The sequence below is a fragment of the Uranotaenia lowii genome, unplaced genomic scaffold (genome assembly GCF_029784155.1).
Source record: "Uranotaenia lowii strain MFRU-FL unplaced genomic scaffold, ASM2978415v1 HiC_scaffold_12, whole genome shotgun sequence".
In the NCBI taxonomy this organism is placed as follows: Eukaryota; Metazoa; Arthropoda; class Insecta; order Diptera; family Culicidae; genus Uranotaenia; species Uranotaenia lowii.
This window is the reverse complement of record NW_026597188.1, coordinates 20,987-48,607: the sequence shown is the minus strand read 5'-3', so window position 1 is coordinate 48,607 and position 27,621 is coordinate 20,987. Positions and strand designations below refer to the sequence as shown.

Genomic DNA, 27,621 nt, shown 5'->3' with positions numbered 1-27,621 from the left:
ATTGTGGAAAAACTTTTCCAAAACGCATACAACAAGAATGATGATTGGATCGTTTAAAAAAAATTAAAATTTAACTATTAAGCCTAAGCATGAAATGCGGATCATATTTGGTTGCCAAATCTATAAATTATATTTAAAACGATTTAGAAAAAAAATCTGCTACGGATGAGGGTAAAAAAATACAGTAAGTCTTACCCGCTGTTTCCAAAGAACGGCCGAGGATATTCAGTGGTCGGCCTAGTTGTTGTATAGCGATGTCTCGAAGGTCGAAAGCTGAAATACATGCCAGAATTTTATCATATTCCACATTTTCACTTTTATAAGGCCTTTCTTCTCATGATCTATGTATGTGCTATCTCTAGCATTCGAACTTCAAGTACCCACCCAAACAAATAGCCACCAATTTCGCGCCCAACATTGATTGCTCCCCGAACAATTGCAACATCATCTTCATCGTCATCTTCGTGTTGGCCGAAAAAACCATATCTTCTCCCATGCACTTCGTTGCACACAAAGCATAAAATTGAAACAAGCAAAATTAGCAAGGCACTATTTTTCATTTTTGAAACCGATCGTCAACCGCAACCTCTCGAATCTGAACCCGAACTGTTGTTCTGAAACTCGTCATACAGTTCTTTTGCTCATATTAAAATGGAAGTGAGTTCCAACGGACATTTTGCGGATATTCCGAAGGGTTTCTGGCCATTGCTCGGCAGAAAATTACTACATCCCGCCATTCAATTTGCTGCGATCTTGATCATGCCGGGCCGCCAACCAATCAATGGGAACAACAATGTGGAGGAGTATTTAGTTGCCTGTGATGACTAAACCCCACTTGAGTGCGTCTACGTGCACGCGTGACAATCGTTCCAATTCAAAATGTATTACCGATCGAAGGTTTCTTCCTCAGACATAACACACAGATCAATTAAAATGAGCGTCCTTATAGGTGGTTAACTGTCGGTCAAGATTCAGGCTCACTTCCCGCGAGCTTAATCACGTATGTCCTATGTGTGCTTGAGTTAGAATCAAAGGTACAAAATCGATCCGTTAGCAAAGGTGAGCGTGGTATTCATTACCTTTGGAATTTCCCAATCAATGATTATATGTAGGTATCAGCTATTTTTAATCGATCAAATGTAAGATATAACCTGCGATGAAATATTGTCATGCTTTTTTAAGTTGTTTTTCCAAAATAAGTATGATGAGATTTTTTATGACAAACTTAAAGTCTTCATGAGATCTAAAATAAAGGTAATTAAATCCAACTTAGTAGTGAGTGGATTGCCCGGCATAAAAATACTTTGAAAAGTTGATGGCCTAAATAAAAAAAAAACATTCAAACAAAATATCAAACTTCTAATATTTAACCAGAAAAGTCCCATCTTGTATTCCAACTATAGGGGAGAATGAGGATATTTGATCCCTGGGGATACTTGATCCCTTAGCTATATTTCGAAACTGGAATGTCTTACAAAGATCAAATGTTCTAGAAAAATGTGCCAAAATGAGCAAAATAACAATGCTTGTAGTTTAAAATTTTTTAACAAAATGATTGTTTGAGTAATTGAACTTTGTTTGAAAAATTTCACAAAATGTAACTTGAAGATCTTTTTTCATCACTTTAAAATGATCTTTACATGGGAAAATTATGAAAGAAATATTTGTTCCAATGTATCAATCGTTCGAGCGTAAAATAAACTTCATATTGCCATATTTTCAAAGCAATGGAAAACTCTCAACTTTTTTCAGAAAAAGTTGTCTAAAATGTTGATTATGGGCAGGGTTACTGATAATCGCTTCGTTTGCTTCAAAATTTCCAATCGTTACGACGCAACCACAGTTACGACGCTGTTAAGCATTGACTCCCGAGCGAATCAAAACATACAACATAAGAACGCCGTCTTAGTGAACCATGTACTATGAATTTTCGTTCTGTTTGTGTTGCCTAGCGTTCCTTGTTGATTTTCTCCTTTCGATTTTTAGTCATTGTTTACTCCAGCAATCATTCGCTTCGCTACTGAATGAATTTATTTGCGAGTTGATTCGGCGCGAGTTGATGACGATGCTGTTGATTCATGCCCAAAATCAGACCTTAAAGGAAGAATGCTACTAGGGATCAACTCCTGGGATAAAGACTAAGACCGATATTTAATAAAATAATTAACACACCTTGAGAGGAAAATAAGGCAATTTTGGCATAAATTTGGTTTTTGGGCATCTCTTGCGTTCCAAGAATTAACCCGCTTTCCTTCATGAAGCGTTCGCGGCGAAGCATGATCGTCAGCGAGTCGAGTAGATGTCGAAGAATTCGACGGCGTCTACGCGCAATGTTTTCATTAGAAGCGAATGATGATTGTTTGATGGTTACCGATAGTAACTCAGAAAATAACGGATCACTAAAGAGGGGAAGAAAAACAAACTAGGTTTGCGTCGTTCGATGCTGAAAAGCGTCGTTTCTAAAGAAAACAGACTTCCTATGTTGAGGAGTAAACTCGTTGGTGACTAGGATCGGGGTGAAAAACCATTCTGAGCGAAGATCAGCAACCTTGATTATGGGTACAATTGATCCCCTAGAGTTGGGTACAATTGATCCCCCTTCCAAACGGCATATTCTTCTTCTGAATTGATCGTTATGATTGCTGATTACGAAATTACTAATATTTATCCAAAAACTAATATATATCAAACATTTGTCTGAAGAAAAGAGCAAAAATAATTAATTTTCTCTTAATTATAAAAAATAGCGCCTTCAAGTATGCAATGTTATTAGCGTTGAGACAAGGTTATAGAATTTTCTTCTTATGTCTGCTATAAATTGTGAAATGAGAACAAACATGACCAAAATAGTCAATTAACATTCTATCTTGGGGTTTTCTTTGATTTTTATACAAGGATTGAGCTTCCTGAATAAAAGATCAAGTCTCCTTCAATAGGGGATCAAGTCTCCCCTAACTTCAGAAAAATCGCAATTTTTTTACTCCCACGAAAATGCTTCTTGTTCATCAACAGGTTCAAGTATCGTTCTAATTTTTGGAGCATAGAAATTTGAAGTTACAAGCTGTCAGAAAATGTCAACGACGACGAGTTGCTAAATTTTTCAAAAAAGATATGGTGGAAATAAGAAAAGGGGATCAAGTATCCCCACTCTCCCCTATAAATTAGCGTAAATATGTTACATTTTTTTTTCTAAATGTGACCTAAAGATGGATCTTGACTCAAACATTTAGTCAAAAAATGAATCTAATTGTGTAATTTGAAATTTACGAGAAAATAACGCATGTATTAAGAGGATTTTTTTTTATTATCTGACAATTTGCGCCGGGGGTCTTCAGATTTTCCCCAAAATTGAAAATTTGGTTAATTTTTACGACTTAAAAACACATGTATTTTTTCAGGTTTCTAACATTTTTATTTTTTGAGTTAGCTTCGGTTAGATTTTTTTGTCAATTAAAAATAACCATTTTTCAAAGCTTCATAACTCTGTTATTTTTCAACGGAAATTATTAAATAGCACATCAAAATGCATTGAAATTTTATCAGCTTTCCAAATAAAATAGTTGAAAAAAAAATAAATAAAGACCTTCAACATGAAAAGTTGTAAATAAACTTTAAATGGCGTCTAAAAGTACCGTCTGCACCACCGAATATTTTGCAAAAAATACCATTGAATAGCTCAATTTATGATGCAACTTTCATCTGAAGACACCAAAGTGGGCCATCAACTCCTTGAAGAGTTATGAAAGATATAATGACGATAAATCTCTTTTTTGCGACGAAAACAAACAATGCCGCCGGTCGTGGCCTAGAGGATAGCGTTCCAGTCTTCTAAGCCAGAGTCCATGAGATCGAATCCCGATCACGGCACATATAGTACTCTTTCTGTGGTCTGGTGGTTTTAGCATTTGTAAGATGCTAGCCATAATATCCTTGAAAGATGTACGCCTTAGGGTTAAGTAAAAAATTAGATCTCTTCAAAGAAACATGAAGTTTCACTGAGATCCTATATGTGTGTGTTCGTTTTTAATGGTCGAACAACTGCACTCACATATGGAGGTAGCGCGCACTTCTAACAACATGGAAACAAAAGGACTTATCAAAGCAGGTTAAAAACATTACTTTTTCGTGCTTTGTAGACTGCCCCTACTCGCATAACAGTCCCATATGAATTTTCGTCATTTTAGGTCAACATAGGGATTCAAAAGAAAACACTAAAAAAGAGGTTTTGTTCTACAAATTTCGAAAAAATATCAGTGATCGAGTATGATTGCTTCGTTTTTCATCAAATGGGTAAATCCCATTTTATCAAATTGAAAAGGATTCAGTATAAAAGTTTAAGAATTTGCTTGGATCTCTTAACATCAACTCATACGATGTCAGTAGAAGTAGTAGCAGGAGTGCTACCTTTAAATATTCGGTTTTTGCAATTGAACAGTCGCTATTTGATTAATATTCCACGGTGGCCCAAAATACGTTATTAAAAATAAAAAATGACCACCAAAACGGCACTCGACATTCGATAGATATAGTATTCAGGCATCTATCCTTTGGAAATGTTTCATCGGGCTTTTTTGAAATTAGAGCGATTTTAAATTTTAAGTCAATTTGCATTAGATTTCCAATGGGGTTTTTCGATCTTATGTTCTATGACCATGGATTTTTCTGACTACACATATTTTATGACAATTTTGCCAAAAAACGATCGCATACTCGGAAGAAACGTTCCAAACAAATTTTGGGACCCTATGAGCATCGGAACTCCCAATCCTCCGATTGTGTTAGCGGAGACCAACAATTAGACATCATTCATAATTTTGCTGCAAGTTTTCCTGACTCCGAGCGCACGTTTTATGGCACTTTGGAAGGCCCCCGATCCGTTACCACAGTTGTGCCGGTATCCAGAGTTGGTTCAAGTCGTCGTAGTCGCTCGGGCCCTGTGTGTAATACTGGAGGAGGGGTCTTCCAATCTGCCACTGCAGGTATGTTTACGTGTTTTTCTGATCAGTCATCTTCGCCCCTTAATAGCTGTTCACATTCCAGTTCGACTCTTCGGGTGTACTATCAAAATGTCAGAGGATTGCGTACCAAAGTTGATGAGCTTTTTTTGGCAGTTTTGGATCCAGAGTACGATGTAATTTTTGAACGAGTTTGCTGTAGATAGCTGTACCGTCACGACTGCGATGGAGCCACTGATCGAGATGGATCTTCATCACCCACCATTACTTGTTGCTCTAGCCTGCCCTCGTTTTACTCCGTTCCAAAGCACAACTGACACATGCTCATTGAACTTCCGCAGAGCGAACTTCCCACAAATATCCGAAATACTATTTCAGAAAAACTGGTCGTTTATCGAAAGCGCTACTGACATTGATGAGGCTGTACATTTCTTTACTTCTGCATTGCACGAATCATTTCGTGAGCACGTTCCGCTGAAGCGACCTATTCGTAAACCTCCTTGGTCCGATGCACATTTGCGTTTGCTGAAACGGAAAAGAGCTACTGCAATTGAACGTTTTTCCCGTGCAAAAAATGCAATCAATAAACGAGAATTCAACATTGCAAGCAGTAATTATAAGCGCTACAATCGAATAAGATATTCCCAACACATTGAGCGCATGCAGCGGATGCTAAAGCATAACCCAAAACGTTTTTGGTCGTTTGTCAACGAAAAGCGAAAGGAAACAGGATTACCTACGGAGATGCTTCTAGGCGAGCGTAAATCGACGAATTTGGGACAAACATGTAACCTTTTTGCCGAACACTTTGCTAGCGTATTCACTTCATCGCAGGCCACATCTTCTAAAATTGAAAGAGCCTTACGTAACGTTCCCAGCAATATGGTTAATCTAGTATCAATCCATTTCTCGGAGGAAGAAGTTAAAGCGGCTATAGCAAAGCTTAAATTGTCGTCTACTGTAGGGCCCGATGGAATTCCGGCCAACATCTTGAAAAATTGTATCGATGCCCTATGGATGCCACTGTTAGTGATCTTCAACCTCTCTATTCGAACTGGAAAATTTCCAAGTGCTTGGAAAAAGTCATGGATGTTCCCTGTTCACAAGAAAGGCAACAAGAACAACGTATTGAACTATAGAGGAATCACATCCCTGTGTGCATGTTCGAAAGTACTAGCAATTTTGGTGTCACAAAGACTTTTCACCGCTGCAAAGTCTTACATTTCGGTCGATCAACACGGATTTTTTCCTGGGCGTTCGATAAACACGAACCTATTGGAGTTTACTTCATTATGCATCCGCACTATGGAAAAAGGGGGTCAAGTTGATACAGTGTACACTGATCTCAAAGCCGCATTCGATCGAATTGACCACCGTTTGCTCCTAGCGAAACTTCAATATCTTGGGCTTGGTGAAGGCCTTGGTCGTTGGTTCGAATCATTCCTGATTAATCGTTCTCTCACTGTTCGGCTGGGCAATGAAGAGTCTTTCGTGTTCCAGAATAACTCCGGAGTGCCCCAAGGAAGCAATATCGGACCGCTCCTGTTCTGCATTTATATCAACGACGTCACATATTCTCTTCCATCGGGCTGCAGAATGCTTTACGCTGATGACCTGAAAATTTACCGAAAGATTGAAAGCTTTAGCGATTGCTTGGAGTTGCAGCACTTGTTGAGCAAATTCATGGTGTGGTGCGATCTGAATTGCTTAACAGTCAGTGTGGAGAAATGTAACGTCATCAGCTTTACACGGAAGAAGAATCCGGAGATTTGGAATTACACACTCCAAGGTTCCCCACTTGAACGAGTTCCTGTAATAAAGGATCTAGGTGTAATACTGGACTCCAAAATGACATTTGAACATCACTTGAGCCATGTAGTAGCTAAGGCGAACCGGAATTTGGGTTTTATTTTGCGAACTACCAGAGAATTTACCAAATTACGCTGCCTACGGACTTTGTATTGTGCCTTGGTTCGCCCGCATCTTGAGCCAGCGGCAGTCATCTGGAGCCCTAGCCACGCCAACTGGATTCACAGAATCGAATCCGTTCAATCTAAGTTTACCCGCTCAGTACTACGGCTTCGCCCGTGGCCGATTCCGGAACAATCTCCCTCATATATGCAACGATGCTCTTGGTTGGAACTGGATACCCTTGCTGATCGACGAGAATACATGAAAGCGGCCTTCGTTGGAAAATTGCTACTCGGAAGCATTGATGCACCAAACATTCTTGAGAGGATTGACTTCAACGTGATGCCTAGACAACTAAGAAGTCGCGAATTCCTTCGGCTTGGTTTTCATCGTACACTTTACGACCAGAACGAGCCTATCCGTGCAATGTGTGTAGTGTTTAATGATAAATTTAGCGAATTTGATTTTAATATGACCCCGGATATGTTTGTGAACCGCTTACGGGCTTCAATGTTAAGATGATATCGTTTTATTGTAGTACTTGATGTTAGATCTTATCGTTACTTTTATTTTCTGATCCACTATATTTAATGTGTTATGTAAAATCCCTAAAACTAGTTTTAAATATCCTGACAAACTATTGTATCGTTCATGTATTGTATTTGCTACATTCATCGATGGGTTTTTATGCCTTGTGCTTTTCCCATCCCATCCATTTAGACTAGTCGTTCGATGGATTAAAAATAAATAAACAATAAACAATAAACAATCACCCAGTTCAATGACTTTATAGAAAATTTAATGCCCGACAACTTTGTGGAGGACCGGAAAAAGATTTGAGTTGATCCTGAAAAGTTATTGGCAATTTTCTAAAACTTTATTAGACTGATTGAAATTTTTCTATGTTTCTTAAGTTTTTTTTTTTTCCAATTCCGCTTCACTAAAAAGCGAAAAGCTTTCCAGGCGTAGTTTGAATCGTTTTTGGGTCTTTGATAATGTTGTTTGGGATAGAATTTTCAGCACAAATGTGTATGTAATAGTAAATCTATGGGTAATAGTCATCATACGAGCTCACAGCTCTTTGAAACGAACTGCTCCTGTATCTGCCCAGAATGTGTTCGAAATGAAAGTTGACAATAACTTAAGCGTGAGGAAAACTCTTAGTATTACACGAAACTTCCGTAAAATGGGTATAAATTTTGAGCCTAATCTTAAAGAAAAGTTAGGCTCATATAACCGGCAATTAAAGGATTTCTTCTAAATCAAGAAGTTGGATGATATAGGAGGAAACGAAAGCGTCAAAGAAGCACCTATAGTATACTGCGTCAATGAAAAAGAAATTATTCAAAAGATTCGAGACTCGCGAAATATGACTGATGAAGAACTAACTTTTTAAATTTGGAATGGACGGTGGAGGTGGTTCTTTTAAAATTACTTTGTCGGTGATTTCCCTGGGACAGCAGTCCAAAGCTGAACGTTTCAAGGATGGCGGTGTTCGAAGGTATTTCAGAAATAGTTATGAAAATTAGGCTTATAGTATAATAACGTCAAATTATTTAATCAACTATTAGGCTTTTGATTCTTGCTCTTGCCCCAAAACTGGAAGAAAAATATGAGAATATTGCTCCAATTTGGAACGCGTTACAGTTGCAAGACATCGATGGATATGTTGCAGGAGATTTAAAAGTCAGTTGCAGCCACGAATCCAGAGCTAGCAGAATTATGGACTGCAAAGGCAGGAGTGAGGCATATTTGTGCCTGTTGGAGAAGAGGCTTGAGAGAAGCTTAACTCCAGCGGGCTTTCCCTGTCCGAGGAAAAAATAAATAAATAAATAAATAAATAAATAAATATCCAACAAACGTTTGGTTTCACAGGGAAAGCTTGCCATAATCTAACGGATTCCTCAGATGTGCTTGAAGGTCATTTTGATGTGCAAGAACATTTAAAGGTATAAGTAAAATAGATAAATAAAAAAAAAACACTTAAAACTTAAAAATACCGATATCGCAGGCACTGAAGCTGTTCCAGGAGATTTACAAGGCATGCTTTAAGGAAAACTTAGATTCCGAGTACACATCACTCATTGATGAGTTTTCTACAGTGTGGGAGAATCTTAAACTGCCAAACTCTTCCAAATTCCACATTCTACGATTTCATGTAAAAGGTTTTTCCGAATACACCGGAAAATCGCTGAGTGTATTCGGAGAGCAAGCCTCGGAGAGTGTTCATCATGATTTTTCAGAAACGTGGAAACGATATCAAACCCCCGATTAGTTGTGATCAGTGCTCATCTTTTAAATGCTTTAGTGGACTATAAAAGTGGTCATCTGTGTTGATTTTTAATTTTAAATAAAAAACATCGTTTATTTTTATTGTTGAATCCAAGAAGGTAATCAAAAATGACTATTTTCAAGCCAATATTACGCTATTTACCTTGTTCGACTGAGCACAATTTAATGAACGAAAAAAATTGTTTAAAACCCAAAAACGATTCCAACTACGCCTGGACAAATATTCGCTTTTTAGTGAAGCGGAATTGAAAAAGAATTAAAAAAATTAAAATTTTAATCAGTCTAATAAAGTTTTAGAAAATTGTCAATAACTTTTCAGGATCAACTCAAACCTTTTTTCGGTCTTCCACAAAGTTGTCGGGCATGAAATTTTCTATAAAGTCATTGAACTGGGTGAATGTCATAAAATATCCATGGTCATAGAACATAAGGTCGAAAAACCCCATTGGAAATCTAATGCAAATTGACTTAAAATTTAAAATCGCTTTAATTTCAAAAAAGCCCGATGAAACATTTCCAAATTTTCAGGATAGATGCCTGAATACTATATCTATCGAATGTCGAGTGCCGTTTTGGTGGTCATTTTTTATTTTTAATAACGTATTTTGGCACACCGTGATTCATGTTCGATCTTCTCATATCATGGAAAAAATTGATGAGCTATTCAACTTGAACCCACAATCATCTTTTTTGAAATCCTATCGACAGTGTTTGTCCCGTCATCTCCAGAAATCCGAGTAAATTATTTTGATCTTAATTCAGGCGATATGTTTACAACTTTAAATATTGACACCTCTATACACGAAATCGTTTCAAAGGTTAAGGAAAGTTTACCTCAAAGACAAATTAAAAATATTTGTGAGGAAAAACTTTCAAGATACTCTGTGGAAAATAAATTTTTTACCGATGGTTCGTTTAAAGACGACATCTCAGGTTTCGCGATTTATAATTTAAACCATTCTGCTTACTTCAAGATGAGAAGTCCAAGTTCCATTTATATGGCACAGTTAACAGCCATTTGGTATGTCTGTGAACTCATAGAATCTCTACCTACAAATAAATACCTCATTGTCACAGATAGTCTAAGATCTTTGAATGCCATTAACAAATTGAGACTTTGTAGTAGGACTAACCAATTGATTTTAAAAATCAAAGAAAAGATAGCACATGTCTCTAAGAAGGGCTCTGAAGTTTCCTTTCTGTGGGTTCCTTCTCATTTCGGGATTGAAGGAAATGAGAATGCTGATACCCTAGCTAAACGAGGAACGACGATACGAAGTTACGGTCTTCGACAAAGTTGTTCAGCGGAAAATTTCCTTCAGGAATTTTATAAATTGGCATGTGAAAAATATTCGCATAAGTCCCATGACCAAAATTCAGCGTTAGAGCATACAATTGAAGGAAACTGTAGATAGAAAATGAAGTACTGAAATCAATAATTTAATGCTAAAAACCATAATAGCGGCAGGGGCGAATAGGGGCAGTATGGAGAAGCATTCACTGAGCATAGGGGACGGTTATCGGTACTCAATCATTAAACAAATCTGTATTTCTAAACTATGAAGAATATATATTTTTAATTCATCGTCGTAATCATTCACAAGTAGAATACATTTTATTACAATCTGTACAGAGCGATTTAATGAATGTTTTTTTTCTTTCAATATTGTATCTTTTATTAGAATATATTAGTCCTAAATAGTTATGTTATGGATTTACTTTTGAATCAGTTTTTTTCCCTAAATACTTTAGTTTACCATCATTCAACAAGTGGTCAAAATTGTTTCTACACATCGGTTCTGCTACTGAAGGGTTTTTTTTTTTCAAATATTGTAACATCATGATGCATGGCATGAACGGATGCCAAGTACTTATAGAAAAAAAAATTATGTTAAATTTGTCGATTTCAAACATTCATGTACCTATGATCATAGTTATCTGATTGTTGTTCAGGTGTGCTTTAGTGTGGCTAAGAGGAATTGAGGGTGTAGGTGAAGGCTGCCCGTGTTTTGAATTAGTATTTAGAAGACTGGATGCATACAATATTGATGTTGATACTGGAAATGAGCTAAGTAGGTATTTCCCTGCATAACAATAGGCTACGTCGCCTTTATGGAATAATAAATTTGTCTTAACATATACATACAAAGAGTTGGAACAAAAGCGTACCTAAGGTAGCAACGGAAGAAAACGGATTTTTGCAGAAATTTATTTGAACTGAATTATAGAACAGTAGACAATGTTAAATTTATGTAAAAAAATAGAAAAAAGATCCTTTACCTAAAGATCTACAATTAATTTAAAAAAATAGCTAAGAAGCCTAATAACCATATTTATCTTGAATTGAAGTCATCATATCATTTGCCATCGTGCTAAGCCGCCCAGCAACTTTGGTCACACTCTGGCGAACGCTTTCTTTAACATCATCTAGATCCGGGCCATTGTACTGCAAACTGGGGCCTCGATCTGGAAATGAAATCATTTAAGCTTTTGCTTATTGTAACAACTTGAAGTGTTAGAACTTACTGCCCGCGGAACTTGTTGGATGTCCAAAATAATCTGCCGAGGATATGCTATTCGAGCCCTGAAACTTGGAAAGATTTGTCGAACGCTCGTACGCAGAACTTTCATCACCGAAAAATTGTTCTGATGAAATCCCCTTGGAATTGCCAAACTTCTTTTGGGCAGCATCCGTCGGTTCGAAATCGTTGCTGGCAGTTTTTTTGCTGCTATTTCTGCTATAAGTTGGCTGATCTGTACACAGTAAAGATAAAAATAACCTCATTTATTTAACCGAAAATTTCAATTCTGTTTTACAAAGAACTTACCACTTATACTCGAATTTTTGGCCGATGAACCAGCGGAAAACATCGTCTGAATGTTGTGTTTAGTATCAAATGGTTCAATCGTTTCAAAACCCATCAAGGTAGCATCACTATAGTCCTTGGTGTTTGAGGACGACATTTTGTTGCCGGTGCTACTGCTGCTGCTACCGTACATCGAAGTTGGATAATCATCGAAAAAATCGTTACCCGAATCGAATGTTTTAGAAGATAGCGATGTTCCGCTCTTAGTGACCGATTCCTGGGTGAGAGTTTTCATCTCCGTCATGGCCGAATGTGACATTCCAGTGCGGGATCCGATGCCCATGCCGAGCCGTTCCAGCTGTCTAGCTTTATTCGGATCGGTCGCTTTAAGCTTCTCCTCTTCTTTGTTTTGTTTAATCGACAAATCTTGATACGCCAAACGCACGCTGGCCAAAGCTTGAGCTTCCTGTTCTTCGCTCATCGGTTTTTCAACGACGGCAGCAGCTGCTGTCATTTTCAATTTATCTGCTAGGTTCGCTTTCTCTTCGATTTCGGCAAAGTTTGTCTTCACACGCGTTGCTCCAAGGCCACCTTTTTTGGCACCCAGGCCGGCTTTCTTAGGCTGGATCTTCCTAACTCCAATAGTAGATTTTGGAGCTTCTATAGGAACCGATGAATTGAGAAAATCAACACTCGGTCCTTGTAGGTTACCAGTATTGTCCGGTACAGATATTGGAGCCAGTTTCGGAACCTGCAACACAAAATATTTCCGTTACAACTCAACTGAACTTTCAACTAGAGGAAAACAGCTGGTTAGGTTACACAAGTTAAGGGACTTGATTATTAAAATTCAAACCACAAAACTTACCTCATCATGTTGTTGCGACAACTGCTGCTTGACATTGTTGTTGTGACTATCGGTGGTAATTACGGAGGGACTGGCCTCAAAGCTGGTACAATCGGCAAAAAAGTCCACCTCTTCGATTTTGTTACTTTCAGTATGGTGATCATGCGTATTATCAATGTGAAGCTGGAGTATGTTGTGTGGGTTTTTGGTTCGATTCAATTCAATCACAAGGCGGCCAATGGATAAAAGAAATAAAAAACAAAAGAAAATATGTGTTGTGCTAGTTTTTTGGAAGCATGAAATGTGACTATTCAAAAACACACGGTTTTCATACGTAACCTACGCATTTTTTGGATACTTCCTATGGTGTCACTGAACGTGATGCATTCTTTTACTGTTCATCCTTATTTCGTTTGGATAGATCTAAACTCAAGTTATATTTGCAGAATACTGTTGCATTACTTTGGAACTTTAGGAGACGCCCTGCATAAAAATTTAGGCACATATGTTTTTTTTTTTTTAATTTTTTTTCCAAACCCTGGGGAGCACTTGCTTCTTTTAACCGTCGAATGCGGTAATTCGAAAGATTAGAATTGTGTAAATGTTACCTGGTCCGCTGAATCCGAAAACAATCTTTGACCAAAGGATGACACGTCACAGGCTTAGGAATCGAAGTTATGGAAGCTGAACCATAACATTTTTTAATAGTATTCCAGTGAGTTATCGACTGGTATATCAAATTATTCAACGAGTTAAATTATACATAAGTTCATTTTAATTTTCGATATTTAGTCCATAATTCGAACATTTCTTGAAGTCACATGACATGAATGCAGTACTCCAAAAGTGACTCTTGACCTTGACCCAGAAAAAGTTTAACTTTTAATTTGACTACACTTCTGGTCAAGCTAATGGAATATAACACGATCTTAATTATCGAATAAGGATGAACAAAAATTACAAAACCATTCCACTCTTTAACATTTGAATATCAATGCTACTTACCACTGTTCCGTGTAGTTGTAACGATTGTTGGGCCAAATTCGCAAGCTTATCTCTATACAGCTGGGCCGCTCTCGAGTTGTACTTTTGCTGAGCATCGGTCGTATTACAGTTATGTTGCCGGAAGAACTGGGCCTGGGAATCAAAGGGAAAAAAGCAACAACGTAATCATAATTTAATTTTGAATGTACACGTCATAGCTTCCTACAGCTTTTGCGTTGCCTCCAACTTGCATCTGGCGGATCTGCTGCCATGTCCAGTTCGTGTCCAGATTGGTCGATCTCACGAATGTTAGGTGCACACCCAGGCTCCGGTGCACGGCCGAGCAATCTATGCAGATGAATATTCCGTATGTCACTGAGGACCAGGTCGGATTTTTGGCTGCACAGTCGAAGCAACTCTGGAACACAAACAAATGTAAGTGATATTATAGACGATTACATCCTCGAGGGATAATGTAATTTACCTTGTTTGTTGGTATCGACCGTAATCGATTGAACACTGCATCGATATCAGATTTTACTGGAGTTGCTGCCATTATTTTTCACTACTATTTGCTATCTTTGCACCTTCTATTTCCACGTTCCAGCACAGCAATAAAAAAAAAAACACCAATAAAGCTACGAAACTTCAACCTCTTTTTATCAGCAAACAAACAACGATATGATCTCGAAAATTAAAGCAACGTGTTAAAAATAATCTACTGTTTCTATTTAATGATCTCTCCGCCTAGTTTAATCTAGTTTCAAAGTTAAAATTAATATTTTCTGAATTCTTTGTGATATCTAGCACTTTTCTGCTTTTGAATTGAACTTTTTGACAGCAAAAGTCCTGCGACGTGACACTGTGGCGTGAAGTTGGCGGCGATGGCGTTTGGCCCACTGAAATTTAAACAGCAATTCTTTTTTGAGAGAACATCTGTTCCTACCGATGTCTGTGGTAATTGAAATCAAAACAAAATATTTCTTGCATGGATTTCACGATTTGGTATCATTGTGGATTTTAACTATTTTGAACGTAAAAACCTTTAAAAATGCCGCTTTTATGTGGGACGTCTTGTGGGCGAAATGCGTTTGTCAAGGTGAGTTTCAAAAATGAATTTGGCGAAAAGCTTGTGCGCTTACAATTTAAGAAAGTCCCTTCCGTTCATGCTTCAATTCAGAACTAGCCTGAGATTGTTCATATGAATGGGGCAATTTTCCAAGGAAAGGAGCAATTTGATATCCGTTTTTGAATTTCCTCTTTCAGAGACCCAAAACGGGAGATGTGTTGTGCAAGGAATGTTTCTTTCTGGCATTCGAAACGGAAATCCACAACACTATTGACAAGAATAAGCTATTTCAACGCGGAGATCGTGTAGCAATTGCTGCCAGTGGCGGTAAAGATAGTACGGTTCTAGCACACGTGTTGAAGATTCTTAACGATCGTTACGACTACGGGCTCCATCTGTTGCTCCTGTCGATCGACGAAGGAATCACTGGATACCGGGATGATAGTCTGGAGACTGTCAAGAAAAACCGAGACGATTATGGTTTAGATCTTAAAATTTTATCCTACGAAGAACTTTATGGCTGGACGATGGACAAAATCGTAGCAAAAATTGGGCGTACGAATAACTGCACATTTTGTGGAGTTTTTCGGCGTCAAGCACTCGACAGGGGAGCACAGATGATGAAGGTCGATTGTGTTGCTACGGGACACAACGCAGATGACATTGCCGAAACGGTTCTGATGAATATTCTACGAGGAGATACTGCACGGCTGCGAAGGTGTTGTGACATTAAAACCGGCGGAGACGATGAAGATTCAATCCCACGTGTTAAACCACTCAAATATGCTTATGAGAAGGAAATCGTGATGTATGCCCATTTCAAAAAGTTAGTCTACTTTTCAACGGAATGTGTATTTGCTCCAAACGCGTACCGTGGACATGCCAGAGCGTTCCTTAAAAATCTAGAGAAAATTCGTCCTTCGGCCATCATGGACATTATCCACTCTGGGGAGCAATTGAAGTTTAAAGACTCGATTAAAAAGTTGACAAAACGAATGTGCACCAAATGCAACTTTATATCATCTCAGGAAGTTTGTAAAGCTTGCGTTTTACTGGAAGGTTTGAATCGAGGTTTACCTAAGCTGGGTATTGGTAAAAAATCGAAAGCAGAAAGAATGATCGCGTTGCAGGATGCTCAAAAGCAGCAATTAAATGTTCAATTGTATAAAAATGATTTTTGAACAAAATATATTGTTATAGGTATTCATAAACGTGGGTTGTTTGTTTTATTGAGAATATTCCAAATTCTGTTTGGCATAATTTTACTCAATTCATAATAGACGGTTAAAAATTTTAACACTGTCTTTTTTTTTCATTTTTATGCTTTTTAATTGCTTCTACATGTTATCGTTATGCAGCTAATGTGAGCTGCAAAATTCTCTACACTAACATGAGAAGCATTCTGTTAAAATCGTTGTTCAAAGAGTTATCTGTGCCATTCCTTTCCCCCCCTTTTTCATGATCAAAACGGCGCTCTTTATTTTGATGACAGGTCTTTTTATCAAAACAGCATAAAATAAACAAAACGCATACATTTCGTGATCAATTCAGACGGACTGATGAAAATTTAGTTTTTACTCTTGAAATCAGGATTATTTTTCAAAAACTTGGTAAGTAACTATTAATTCAATAACATTAGATTTTTCGGGAAACAATTTTTTTTAAGTTACCTTCCATATGTCCTCAAAAACTTTAAACCAAGAACTTAGTAATTTTTGTAATGTTCTTCCATAGGGAACCCCGTACGCTAAGTACAAATAAAATGCATTCTGGGAACAGCATTTCCCGGCTGCTGTTCCGGTCATTGGTGCTGCTGGTTTTGGTAGATTGGACTTTCAGTCTGCCAGTGGTGACACCGTCCCCAAAACCAGAGAAAAAAGACGAACATTCCAAGGACAGCAACGTGGAACCTCTCGAGGTGAGTATGTGTTAGCGCGTGCCGAATTGTTAATGAAGGGTGACGCGTTCGTCTAGAATTGGCTTTGTAGATCAATCTAAATCTGATCACGTTGAAATATGTAGTGCGAGCTGCAATGTGTGTGTTTTACGGCAACGAATATCTACATTTTAGCAAACAATTTGAACATATGGTTTTCTCTTCGTTTTGCAGAATATCATTGAATATAACAAGTATCTCCAAGAGGTCGTTAAAGTTCTGGAAACCGATCCCGAATTTAGGGATAAACTAGACAAAGCCGATCAAGAGGATATTCGGGTATATTTTTTTTATTTAATCTTTCAGTAGATTTTAAAAATTACATCACTGCATAAATGAGTTGAATTGTCTAAAGCACTTTGTTCTCATTTACTTGTACAGAATGGCAAGATCGCACAGGAGCTGGAATACGTGAATCACAACGTACGCTCAAAGCTAGACGAGCTTAAGCGCATCGAACTTCAGAGGTTGCGTGAACTGGCAACACGTCAGTTTGAACTGACAAACGAAATTGATCGGGACCATCTGAAAATTGCTGAGCATGTTGATCATGAAAATCAACACACGTTTGAAATTGAAGATTTGAAGAAATTGATACACAAGACGTCGCAGGATCTGTCGGAGAATGATCGTCGACGACGGGAAGAATTCAAACAATACGAGCTGCAGAAGGAATTTGAAAAACAGGAAAAGTTACGAGTCTTGGACGAGGAAAACCGTAAAAAGTATGAGGAAGAATTGAAGAAGCAACAAGAAAAGCATGACAAGCATGGAAAAATACATCACCCCGGTAACAAAGCTCAACTGGAAGAAGTTTGGGAGAACCAGGACCATATGGATGGACAAGAGTTCAATCCAAAAACTTTCTTCATGCTCCACGATATAGATGGCAATGGTTTTTGGGATGAAAATGAAGTCAAAGTACTGTTCATTAATGAATTGAATAAAATGTACGAAGCTGGGGCCCCTGAAGATGACATGAAAGAGCGAGCCGAGGAGATGGAACGAATGCGAGAACACGTTTTTCAAGAAGCTGATACCAATAAGGATGGTCTGATAAGTTATGATGAATTTTTAGAGCAAACCAAGAGGGAAGAGTTCCAGAAAGATCCTGATTGGGAAACTGTTGATCATCAGCCACAGTTTACGCACGAGGAGTATCTGGAATACGAACGGCGAAATCAAGAACAAATACAACGACTGATTGCTGAAGGAAAGGTACGTCTGACCCGCCCACTTTGAATTCATCTATTTTTTTTCGGAAATTCAACGACTAGAGTTCTTTCTGAAAACAGCCATAAGAAAATATAATTATTTATATTTCGATTTTTTTAGCTTCCACCACATCCGAATATGCCACAAGGATATTACCCAGGACCAAATGTAAAAGAATAGTTTATTTTACAGCTTTCATACAATTTATCATTCATTTGATTTTACAGGGTGGTTATCAGGTACATCCGAATGCTGTCCCCCAACAACCGTATCATGGCCCCCCACAAGGTCATCCTGGTCAAGTTCCACAATACCACGGTCAGCCACCTCAACAGGGTTACCCGCAGCAAGTGAATCTTCATCCGAATCAAGTTTATCAACATCACCAAGACCCTAACTACGCTGCCCCACAAAGTGGCCAACAGTCCAACGTATACCAACATCCTCCACCACAGGCACAGCAACAGTATAACGGACAGCAACCCCTGCAACAGCAGCCAGTCCAACAACAGAACTTCCAACAACCTCCACAACAATATCAGAACAGTATTCCGCAGAACAATCAAGTCCCAGTTCCTCAACCACACCCACAAGTTCAGCAACCGCAACAAAAACAACCAGTGGGAAATAATCAACCGCCAATCCAACAACAACCTATCCAGCAACAACAACCAATCCAACATCAACCACAACCGATCCAACAACAACCAATCCAACAACAACCAATTCAACAACAACCAATCCAACATCAACCACAACCCGTCCAACAACAGCAACATCCGCAACCAGTCCAGCAACAACCGCCACAACCTAACCTTCAACAACACAACAATCCGAATGCCAATAGTGTTCCCGCGGTTGGGCAACAGAAACACTAATGACGTGGTCTTGTACCTATTCCGACCGGATCAGCATTCACCTCAACCGAAACAATAGATCAAAATAACAAATAACTCACAGGCTCGAGTGCAATAGTGAAATGAGCACAGTTTACATTTTTTCAGAAACCGTTAAATTTCCAACTATACCCATTTGATATTTTCTTCAATTTTCAATGAGCGGTGTTTTAACAATGCCCACAATAACTATTTAAAGACTGTATTGAATTACAAAATTTGGATTTAGGAAGTATGTATGTGTAACGGAGGACATCGGTGGATAAATCGTTCAAGAAGTGAGTGACATTCGAAAATTGCACATATAGTGCATACTGTTAGATTCCATCTTCTCTCTTTACTTAAATTTTTTTATCCGAAATCTACTGCTATAAGACAGTGTAATGACAATTCTGAATAAAAGATAAATCTTTATAGCACAAAGCGAATTTTTCCTATATTATTTATGTTTCATTAGCAATTTACGTTTTCTTAAATTTTTGAAAGAAATTTCAATGAAATACATTTTTTAAGATTTTGGGTATGGATATTTTTTAGTTTTCCAAAAATCACATATTTTGGCGGAACACATGATTTTTAAAAAATTTATTTCCCGGGGTGGTAGGTACATACCGCACAAAAAATCCGCGTGTAAAACCGGAAAAATCGTGCTACCATCATGTCCCCATCTACCGCCCAGTAACGGTTTTTCAATTCCGGATCCGTGAATTTCCAGGAAATGAATACAAGGTGCGAAGACCTCTTGTAAAAATATTTGATACCTGCAGATCTTGAAATTTGTTTCACATTGTATAAGCTTATGACTTTAACGTGTCGATTAAATGGAGGCACCGGTGAGTACAAAGCTAATATTCCTAAACACTTCGTATGTATTACCGGGATTGTCAACATTATTCCGACAATTTGGATATAAAAGACATCACAGAAGAGCGTGGTACCGATTGTAAGCATTGATCGAATGTTTCGTGGCAAAGAGACAGAAATGATCAACCTTTTGCATCTACAGTTGTCTTATGTCGTAATTGCCTTCGATTTGGCCACAACACACATAATGACGAGGGTACTAAACGGTGCGAAAAGTGTTCTGAACGGCATGAACACCATGAAAATTTTACACATGTCAAAACCAGGTTAAGTGCGCTAATTTCCACAGTTCGGGACACGATTCGACAGACAATACCTGTCCAGAGTAAAGAAAAAAACAGTAGGACATCAAGACACTCATGTCTAAAAGCAACTTGACAATCACAGAAGCAAGGGAAAAAGTTTCGACTAGTCAAAACTTTTATGTATGTATGTAGGTCCTGCCTATGACTGTGTTGCTTGGCCTTCGAATTTATTTTAGGGCTTCCACGGTCCGATGGTTCGTCGAAGGAAGGCATCTAACCCTCAGAAACCTACAATGGTCAGCTACCCGTGCCGCTTGCAATAGTCTCTTCAGATTAACTCCAGATGCATTCCCTCTGAAATATCGAATCGAACCCAGTACGCTTTTTTTAGGTGGTAAATTCGAAGAAGGAATTTTACGAATTGGTCCCAATGCACGTCGAGTGCCGTGTCCACATGAAACCAATGGGTCGACTCGTTATATACTCATCCGTATATACATACGCCCTAAATTCCACCTGGAGCCTCAGACAATTTCCCAAACCGATACCTGCCCCAAGGCAATACTTCGGCAGGGGGTGTCTTATTCACGCATATGGGGATTTTTTTTTATTATCTGACAATTTGCGCCGGGGGTCTTCAGATTTTCCCCAAAATTTAAAATTTGGTTCATTTCTGCGACTTAAAAACACATGTATTTTTTCAGATTTCTAACATTTTTATTTTTTGAGTTAGCTTCGGTTCAATTTTTTTGTAAATAAAAAATAACCGTTTTTCAAAGCTACATAACTCTGTTATTTTTTAACGGAAATTATAAAATAGCACATCAAAATGCATTGAAATTTTATCAGCTTTCCAAATAAAATAGTTACAAAAAATTAAATAATTACCTTCAACATGAAAAGTTGTAAATAAACTTTAAATGGCGTCTTAAAGTACCGTCTGCACCACCGAATATTTTGCAAAAAATACCATTGTATAGCTCGATTCATGATGCAACTTTCATCTGAAGACACCAAAGTGGGCCATTAACACCTTGAAGAGTTATGAAAGAAATAATGACAATAAATCTCTTTTTTTGCATCGAAAACAAACAATGATCGAACAACTGCACTCACTTATGGAAACAGCAAGCACTTCTAACAACATGGAAACAAAAGAACTTACCATAGCATGTAAAAAACACTACTTTTTCGTGCTTTGTAGAGTGTTTGCAGCAAAACTGACTTTAAATTTTAACCAAAATTCTTAGTATCGTATTGTTAATGTGATATAACTAATAATGATAATGTTGCTTTTACAGCCTGGTCATATACTATATAACTTATTAACTTTTCGATCAAAGATCATTGTGAAGCATAATCAATGCCAATAGTAGAAGGTTCAGTCCCTGTGTTTGGGATCACAAAAATGTGATTAAAAAATGAAATATAGACGTGCTTTACATTGTTTTTATATCGGGAGCTATGCACTGGACACCAAAATCCTTTCCCAATGATCAAAAAAGTATGAGAAAGTGGCACAAATGTTGTAGTAATAATCGAAGAGCTCAGCATGGCCAGCCAGGCTGTAAAATGATGAAAATATGATACTTTTACCGTATTCGTTTTCTACATTCGCCCAGTTCTGAGGTTGAACATACTAGAAAGAACATAGTTCGTCGTCAGTGTTTTGCTACCTCGATCGCTCACACACGAATCTTCAGTGTTCCACCGTCCATTTTAAATCAAATCTGGGGAATTACGGATGCAAAACTTAGCGCATAAACTTCTAAAAATGACAGTAAAATGTGCATAACTTAAACGAATACGTTATAAGATTTTTAGATATTACATGAAGTCAGTTAAGCTGCAACAATCTACCGCCCCTACTTTCATAACAGTGCCATATGCAAAAACAAGCAAGCGAGGAAATCAGCTTTTTCTGTTTTGGAATATATTTTTAAATTGTGACCACCTCTTTCAGCATAAACGAAAATCGTTTCTAGGTTGTCATAATAAATCGTTAGACCTGAAATTTTCGAAATTGGGTTATTGAATAGAATAGCTTTGGTTATTGGTAAGGTCGAGAACACCATTTTTAGTCATTATGGGACTGTTAATCGACCATATTTGAAACCTTTTTCAAATCTACTCGCATAACAGTCCCATACAGAATATAAATATTTTGTTCACCAAGCTACTTTCTAGGGCTTAAATTTGATCATTTTGAACTTCAAAATGCAATTGCCAGATAAAAAACATACTTTTGGAAAAAATATCGTGAATTTCCACATTGTTAGTTGATTTTTTTACGATTTTTGATTGCATCCGATAGTTTTTCGCTCAGGAAGTCGTTCCTAAGAAAGTCAGACCTGCCTTCGAAAACTACTGTGCATCATTCGACATCAAGTGAGTTAAAAAAAATGTTTCAATGATTCAAAGCAATAAACCAAAGACTATTTCGCTGAAAGAAGCATTGCAAAGTAACCAAATCCGTGGTATTTCACATATGGCATTGTTATTCAGGTATATTTCGTATAGGACAAGCACGAATTGATTTTTTTTTTCGAAATTTCTAGAACAAAACCTCTTTTTTTAGTGTTTTATTTTGAAGCCTTATGTTGACCTAAAATGACGAAAATTCATATGGGACTGTTATGCGAGTAGGGGCAGTCTGAAAAGGACGAACAAATGGTGTTTTTTACATGCTTTGATAAGTTCTTTTGTTTCCATGTTTTTAGAAGTGCGCGCTACCTCCATATGTGAGTGCAGTTGTTCGATCATTGTTTGTTTTCGATGCAAAAAAAGAGATTTATTGTCATTATTTCTTTCATAACTCTTCAAGGTGTTAATGGCCCACTTTGGTGTCTTCAGATGAAAGTTGCATCATGAATCGAGCTCTACAATGGTGTTTTTTGCAAAATATTCGGTGGTGCAGACGGTACTTTAAGACGCCATTTAAAGTTTATTTACAACTTTTCATGTTGAAGGTAATTATTTAATTTTTTGTAACTATTTTATTTGGAAAGCTGATAAAATTTCAATGCATTTTGATGTGCTATTTTATAATTTCCGTTAAAAAATAACAGAGTTATGTAGCTTTGAAAAACGGTTATTTTTTATTTACAAAAAAATTGAACCGAAGCTAACTCAAAAAATAAAAATGTTAGAAATCTGAAAAAATACATGTGTTTTTAAGTCGCAAAAATGAACCAAATTTTCAATTTTGGGGAAAATCTGAAGACCCCCGGCGCAAACCCGTCAGATAATAAAAAAAAATCCCCATATGCGCTACTTATGCAGCACTCGCCAAGAAGTTCATATTTAAATTAAATGTCATCCTGACCGCCCAAGATCACCTTCACGTTGTGGTCCTATCGGTTACGTTGATTGTTTTGCATAGTTCATTTGATAGCCTCGGACTCTTTAAGCTTAGTAAAGTCTACTTACGTTATCCTACGTCAATCACAATATGCGTCAGTCTCCAACTCCTTTGCAAAGCAGTCATTATCCAGGCGAGTCCATCACTGACTGCCTGCCATGTGTTGATGTCATCACACATCTTCTGCAACATGTTGTCCGGTGTAGTTTCCGGTGAATATGTTGACACGTTCCTCTTCAAATCTTGGACGATATAAAACCACGTGTTCGGATGTCTCTTCCACGTCATCGTATGTTAGGCCTCCACTACCAACAAAACCGAGATGGGCATGACTCCCGCTACAGCGCATGCAGCCTCCGACGAAACGGTGCGGTATGCACCGATAACCCGCAAATTCATTCGTCTTTGTACACTGTTTAGCTTCTGCTGGACACACTGGATGTTAAGACCAGATTTCCAGGCCGCCCCTCCATACCGAAGGATAGACGAAACTACACTCGAAATTATCCTTCGCTGACTACTTCGGATCTCCGAGTTGTTCGCCATTATTCTCGTGAGTACGGACGTTGCTGTTGCCGCCTTCTTGCATACATACTCAACGTGGTTTTTGAAGCTGAGCCGGTCGTCAATCATCACACACAAATATTTAAGCTCACGCTTTGATTCGATAGTGAATGATCCAACTGTAATCCTGCCTGTTTGCGGCAGGATTACAGTACACCTGAGTTACCAGACTCGCACCTGTCTATCCATCCACTAGACCACATCAGCGCTACAGCTAGTCAAAACTTTTATGCTACAAAATTCCCGACATCTCCGGAATGCTATATAGAGTGCCACATATGACTAGACTTTTGAAAAAGTTATGTACTGCAGGCTAAAATTAATCCTAGGCCTAATGCAAGATCTCATGCCAAATTTGGGCCAGATCGTATCACGGGAAGGGGTCGCTCAACGAGCCTGAAGTTTGTATGGGATTTTAAGATATTTTGTTCGGGAAAAACACGAAAATACAGTTTTTCATCAATAACCTTGGTTTCCTTCGGCCGATTTCTTTTGAAATTATGACAAATATTTTATCCGTAGACTGCAAATCGATTCGAGTTATAATAAAAAAGTTATAAGGCTTAGAAAATGGGCTAACTTTTTAAAAGGAGGTATTCATCACCGAAAATGCTGCGTCGAAATGTTCGAACGCCCCTACTCATTAACAATGATGAATAACACCCTTAAAAAATTTAGCTTATTTTTGAATCCTAATAACTTTTTTTTCTTTATTTGAATCAGATTGCAGTCTTCGGATGAAATGTTTGTCATAATTTTGGCCTCAAGAAAACCCGTTTTCAAAAGAAATCGGCCGAAGGAAATCAAAGTTATTGATGAAAAACTGGTTTTTCATGTTTCTCCCATACAAAATGTCTCAAAATCCCATACAAACTTCAGGCTCGCGACCCGTTCCCGTGATCCGATCTGGCCCAAATTTGGCATGAGATCTTGCACTAGGTTTAGGATCAATTTTGGCCTGCAGCGCATAACATTTTACAGGTTTTAATTTCCCATACAAATTTGGGGCAGTGTACTATGTAAGGATGGCACATGGAAACCACAAATGGAAAGACCCACTTAGAGAGCAGTGGATAAATATTAGCATAGTAAGCGTTGATTTGTATAAGCACCAATAAATCATTCCATTCTGAGCTGCTTAGACGCTCTTTGAATTAATGGCAACAAGACCCGGGACGGACAAACGGATGGCCAGGTGGCCAGCTATCCGAGATTACCAGGTGGCGGAGGTGTGGCCATGCTAAAGGGTCCTGACAACTACGATTCCTGGTCATTTGCAATGAGAGTGGTGATGATCAGAGAGGGCACGTGGCGTTAACCCTCCAAAAGGCACGCACGTAAACGAGGATCTGTCTGAGCGAGCTTTGGCAACGATTTACTTCAGCATGAAACCTTACAATTATATGCTTGGTTCAGCAAGCTTAGCAAGCTAATGCGCCTGGAACTTAAAGAGTGTTCATCGGTGGAAGAGTATGTCGACGAAGTCATGTCCACAAGTCAAAAGCCGGGTGACATTGGATTTAACTTGAACGACGAATGGCTATCTCTTAACTTGCTCATGGGACTTCCGAAGCTGGAGCTTTAGCAACTCATAAGAAAACTCCGGGAAAGAAGGAAAAATCAAAAGTACAGTGTTTTAAGTGCGAAAGGTTCTGGCATTTTACTTCAGAAAGCCAGCAGAAGGTAAAACCCACGGACGCGGTAAAACTGCAGGTCGACACATGTGTATTTCCGAGAAGGCAATTTTGGATCCGATGCTAGTGGACGTTGGAAGACAACTACGACTGCGGGATCATTTTGAGTCAAAAATCGTCGGTTTTTTTTTTCAATTTAAAAAAAAAATTTAAAAAAACCGAAAGCTATCCTTTGAGATTGAGCAAGCAGGGTGAGTCTGGCATCGTTGGATATTCGGACGCTGATTGGGCAGAGAACAGAGAGGACCGTAAATCAAACACCGGATTCGTATTCAACGTGAATGTAGGTACCGTGAGCTGGGCATGCCGCAAGTAGTGTGTGTGAGTGAGCCTGTCGACTGCCGGAGCTGAATTTGTTGCGTTATCTGAGACGATTCAAGAGGCACTCTGGCTCAAACTGTTGCTGCAGGAACTCAACACCCGAGAATTTGGTTATCCTGGAAGACAACCAAAGTTGTCTGAAAATGTTTCAACGGAGAAGCTGAGTTGGAACATATCGCTGCTTCATTTCACGAAGGATTTTAAGGAGAAGAAGAGCGTGAGCTGCATTTACTGACCGTCTGAGGAAATTCCGAAACTTATTAACGAATCCGCCTCCAAGGATCCGTATGGAGAAGTTAATGCTAATGATCGATCTTACCGTTTAGGAGGAGTATTGAGGAAAACTGTAATCCGATCATATTAGTCGTAGGAATACATTGTAAGAAGACTAGTTAGTGTTACTTTGGAGTTCAATCTGAACAGACATCTTTCATTACACCACTTACTCACTTATTGTTAGAACCGTGTTTAAAAAGTTGTTGAAGCCAAACCAGGTAAACTTTCTTCCCCCAGGCTCATGGCAATCCGGTGATCTTCTTTTTGCTTCATTGCCGGACAAATACTCCTGCTTCCCACTCCTCCTTCGCGTTCTTCCGACCCACCATTCTCCTACATTAGTTAACACACTCAGACCCTTCTCCGTTCAGGTCCGGTTTTCCGGAATGATATCTGGGGGATGTTACCGAATGACGCGGAAAACACTTCGATGCTCTGTGGGCCAATCAGTAACATAAGCATAGTTTTTTGACGAGAACCAGCACAACTAAACGAAATCTAAGGAAACATCTACCGTTCTGTTCCGATTTTCATGTATTGTTTGACCTTTTTTTGGATTTACTTTTTTTTTTCTATGTGAATTGCACCTTTTTATTCAGCTCAATTTAGGTGGACCTTTACCTTTTTTACTTTTTCCAGCTCGCTTCAGGTAAATTTTACCTCGAAGAGGTAGAAGTTACCTTTTTAGCTTCCACGAAAGATCACCTTGCTATCTCGGTAATATTACCTTTTTATTATTTTCCGTGTCTAGATTTCAGATATCTACACCTCATTTTTCATTTTTGGATAAAAAATTCTAAATTTAAGTTTTGTAAACTAGATTAATAGCGCATCTCAAATTCATCAACGATTTTGAAAGATTCGATGTTTTCAGAAACTTAGTAAGATGGAGAAGTTGAGGTATGCCGCAAACCGTGGCCTAGAGGATAGCTTTCAAGTCTTCTAAGCCAAAAGTCATGAGATCGTATCTCGGCCACGGCATATATAGTACTCTTTCTGTGGGCTGTTGGTTTTAGCATTCGTAAGATGTAGCCATCATGACCTTGAAAGATGTACGCCTTAAGTGTTAAGTTTGAATAAGATCCCTTCAAAGAAACATGAAGTTTCACTGAGATCCTAAATATATGTGTGTGTTTTGTTTTTAAGGTAAATATTTTGTGAAAAAAGAGAAAAAAAAGAGATACCTTTATGGCTCTGTAAATACAATTTATACAAGATAAACGTTAACCGTAGGGGAGAGTGGGGATACTTGATCCCCTTTTCTTATTTTCACAATATCTTTTTGGAAAAATTTAGCAACTCGCCGTCTTTGACATTTTCTGATAGCTTGTAACTTCAAGTTTCTATGCTCCAAAAATTAGAACGATACTTAAACCCCTTGATG

General features: G+C 38.2%; 4 protein-coding genes across 6 annotated transcripts in view; 2 read left to right on the top strand and 2 right to left on the bottom strand.

The window, feature by feature from the left end:
• LOC129759201 (uncharacterized transmembrane protein DDB_G0289901-like) overlaps positions 1–592 on the bottom strand; it is a 29,695-nt gene extending 29,103 nt beyond the window's left edge. For both annotated transcript variants that reach the window (XM_055756607.1, XM_055756608.1), the window contains exons 1-2: positions 385–592; positions 196–273 (exon numbers count right to left, since the gene is read on the bottom strand). In XM_055756607.1, the coding sequence (XP_055612582.1) occupies positions 196–273; positions 385–560 (254 nt within the window). In that variant the 5' untranslated portion in view covers positions 561–592. The remainder of the gene's footprint in view (positions 1–195; positions 274–384) is intronic.
• A 10,113-nt stretch (positions 593–10,705) lies between these two features.
• LOC129759195 (ADP-ribosylation factor GTPase-activating protein 2-like) lies at positions 10,706–14,653 on the bottom strand. 2 transcript variants are annotated; one of them, XM_055756602.1, is made up of 7 exons: positions 14,281–14,652; positions 14,023–14,214; positions 13,818–13,949; positions 12,834–12,995; positions 11,987–12,716; positions 11,685–11,912; positions 10,706–11,624 (listed from the first exon to the last, which is right to left on the bottom strand). In XM_055756602.1, exons 1-7 carry the CDS (start codon positions 14,350–14,352, stop codon positions 11,479–11,481), a joined length of 1,662 nt encoding a protein of 553 aa, XP_055612577.1. In that variant the 5' UTR covers positions 14,353–14,652; the 3' UTR covers positions 10,706–11,478. The 2 variants fall into 2 exon arrangements, with proteins under 2 accessions (XP_055612577.1, XP_055612578.1); XM_055756603.1 differs by lacking the exon at positions 12,834–12,995 and having other exon boundaries at positions 14,281–14,653.
• A 105-nt stretch (positions 14,654–14,758) lies between these two features.
• LOC129759197 (cytoplasmic tRNA 2-thiolation protein 1) lies at positions 14,759–16,076 on the top strand. The gene is made up of 2 exons (XM_055756604.1): positions 14,759–14,895; positions 15,063–16,076. The coding sequence occupies exons 1-2, from the start codon at positions 14,848–14,850 to the stop codon at positions 16,044–16,046; spliced, it is 1,032 nt and encodes a 343-aa protein (XP_055612579.1). The 5' UTR covers positions 14,759–14,847; the 3' UTR covers positions 16,047–16,076.
• A 266-nt stretch (positions 16,077–16,342) lies between these two features.
• LOC129759194 (nucleobindin-2-like) lies at positions 16,343–19,322 on the top strand. The gene is made up of 6 exons (XM_055756601.1): positions 16,343–16,475; positions 16,600–16,783; positions 16,976–17,080; positions 17,183–18,019; positions 18,137–18,184; positions 18,244–19,322. Exons 2-6 carry the CDS (start codon positions 16,628–16,630, stop codon positions 18,892–18,894), a joined length of 1,797 nt encoding a protein of 598 aa, XP_055612576.1. The 5' UTR covers positions 16,343–16,475; positions 16,600–16,627; the 3' UTR covers positions 18,895–19,322.
• Positions 19,323–27,621: the final 8,299 nt, after the last annotated feature.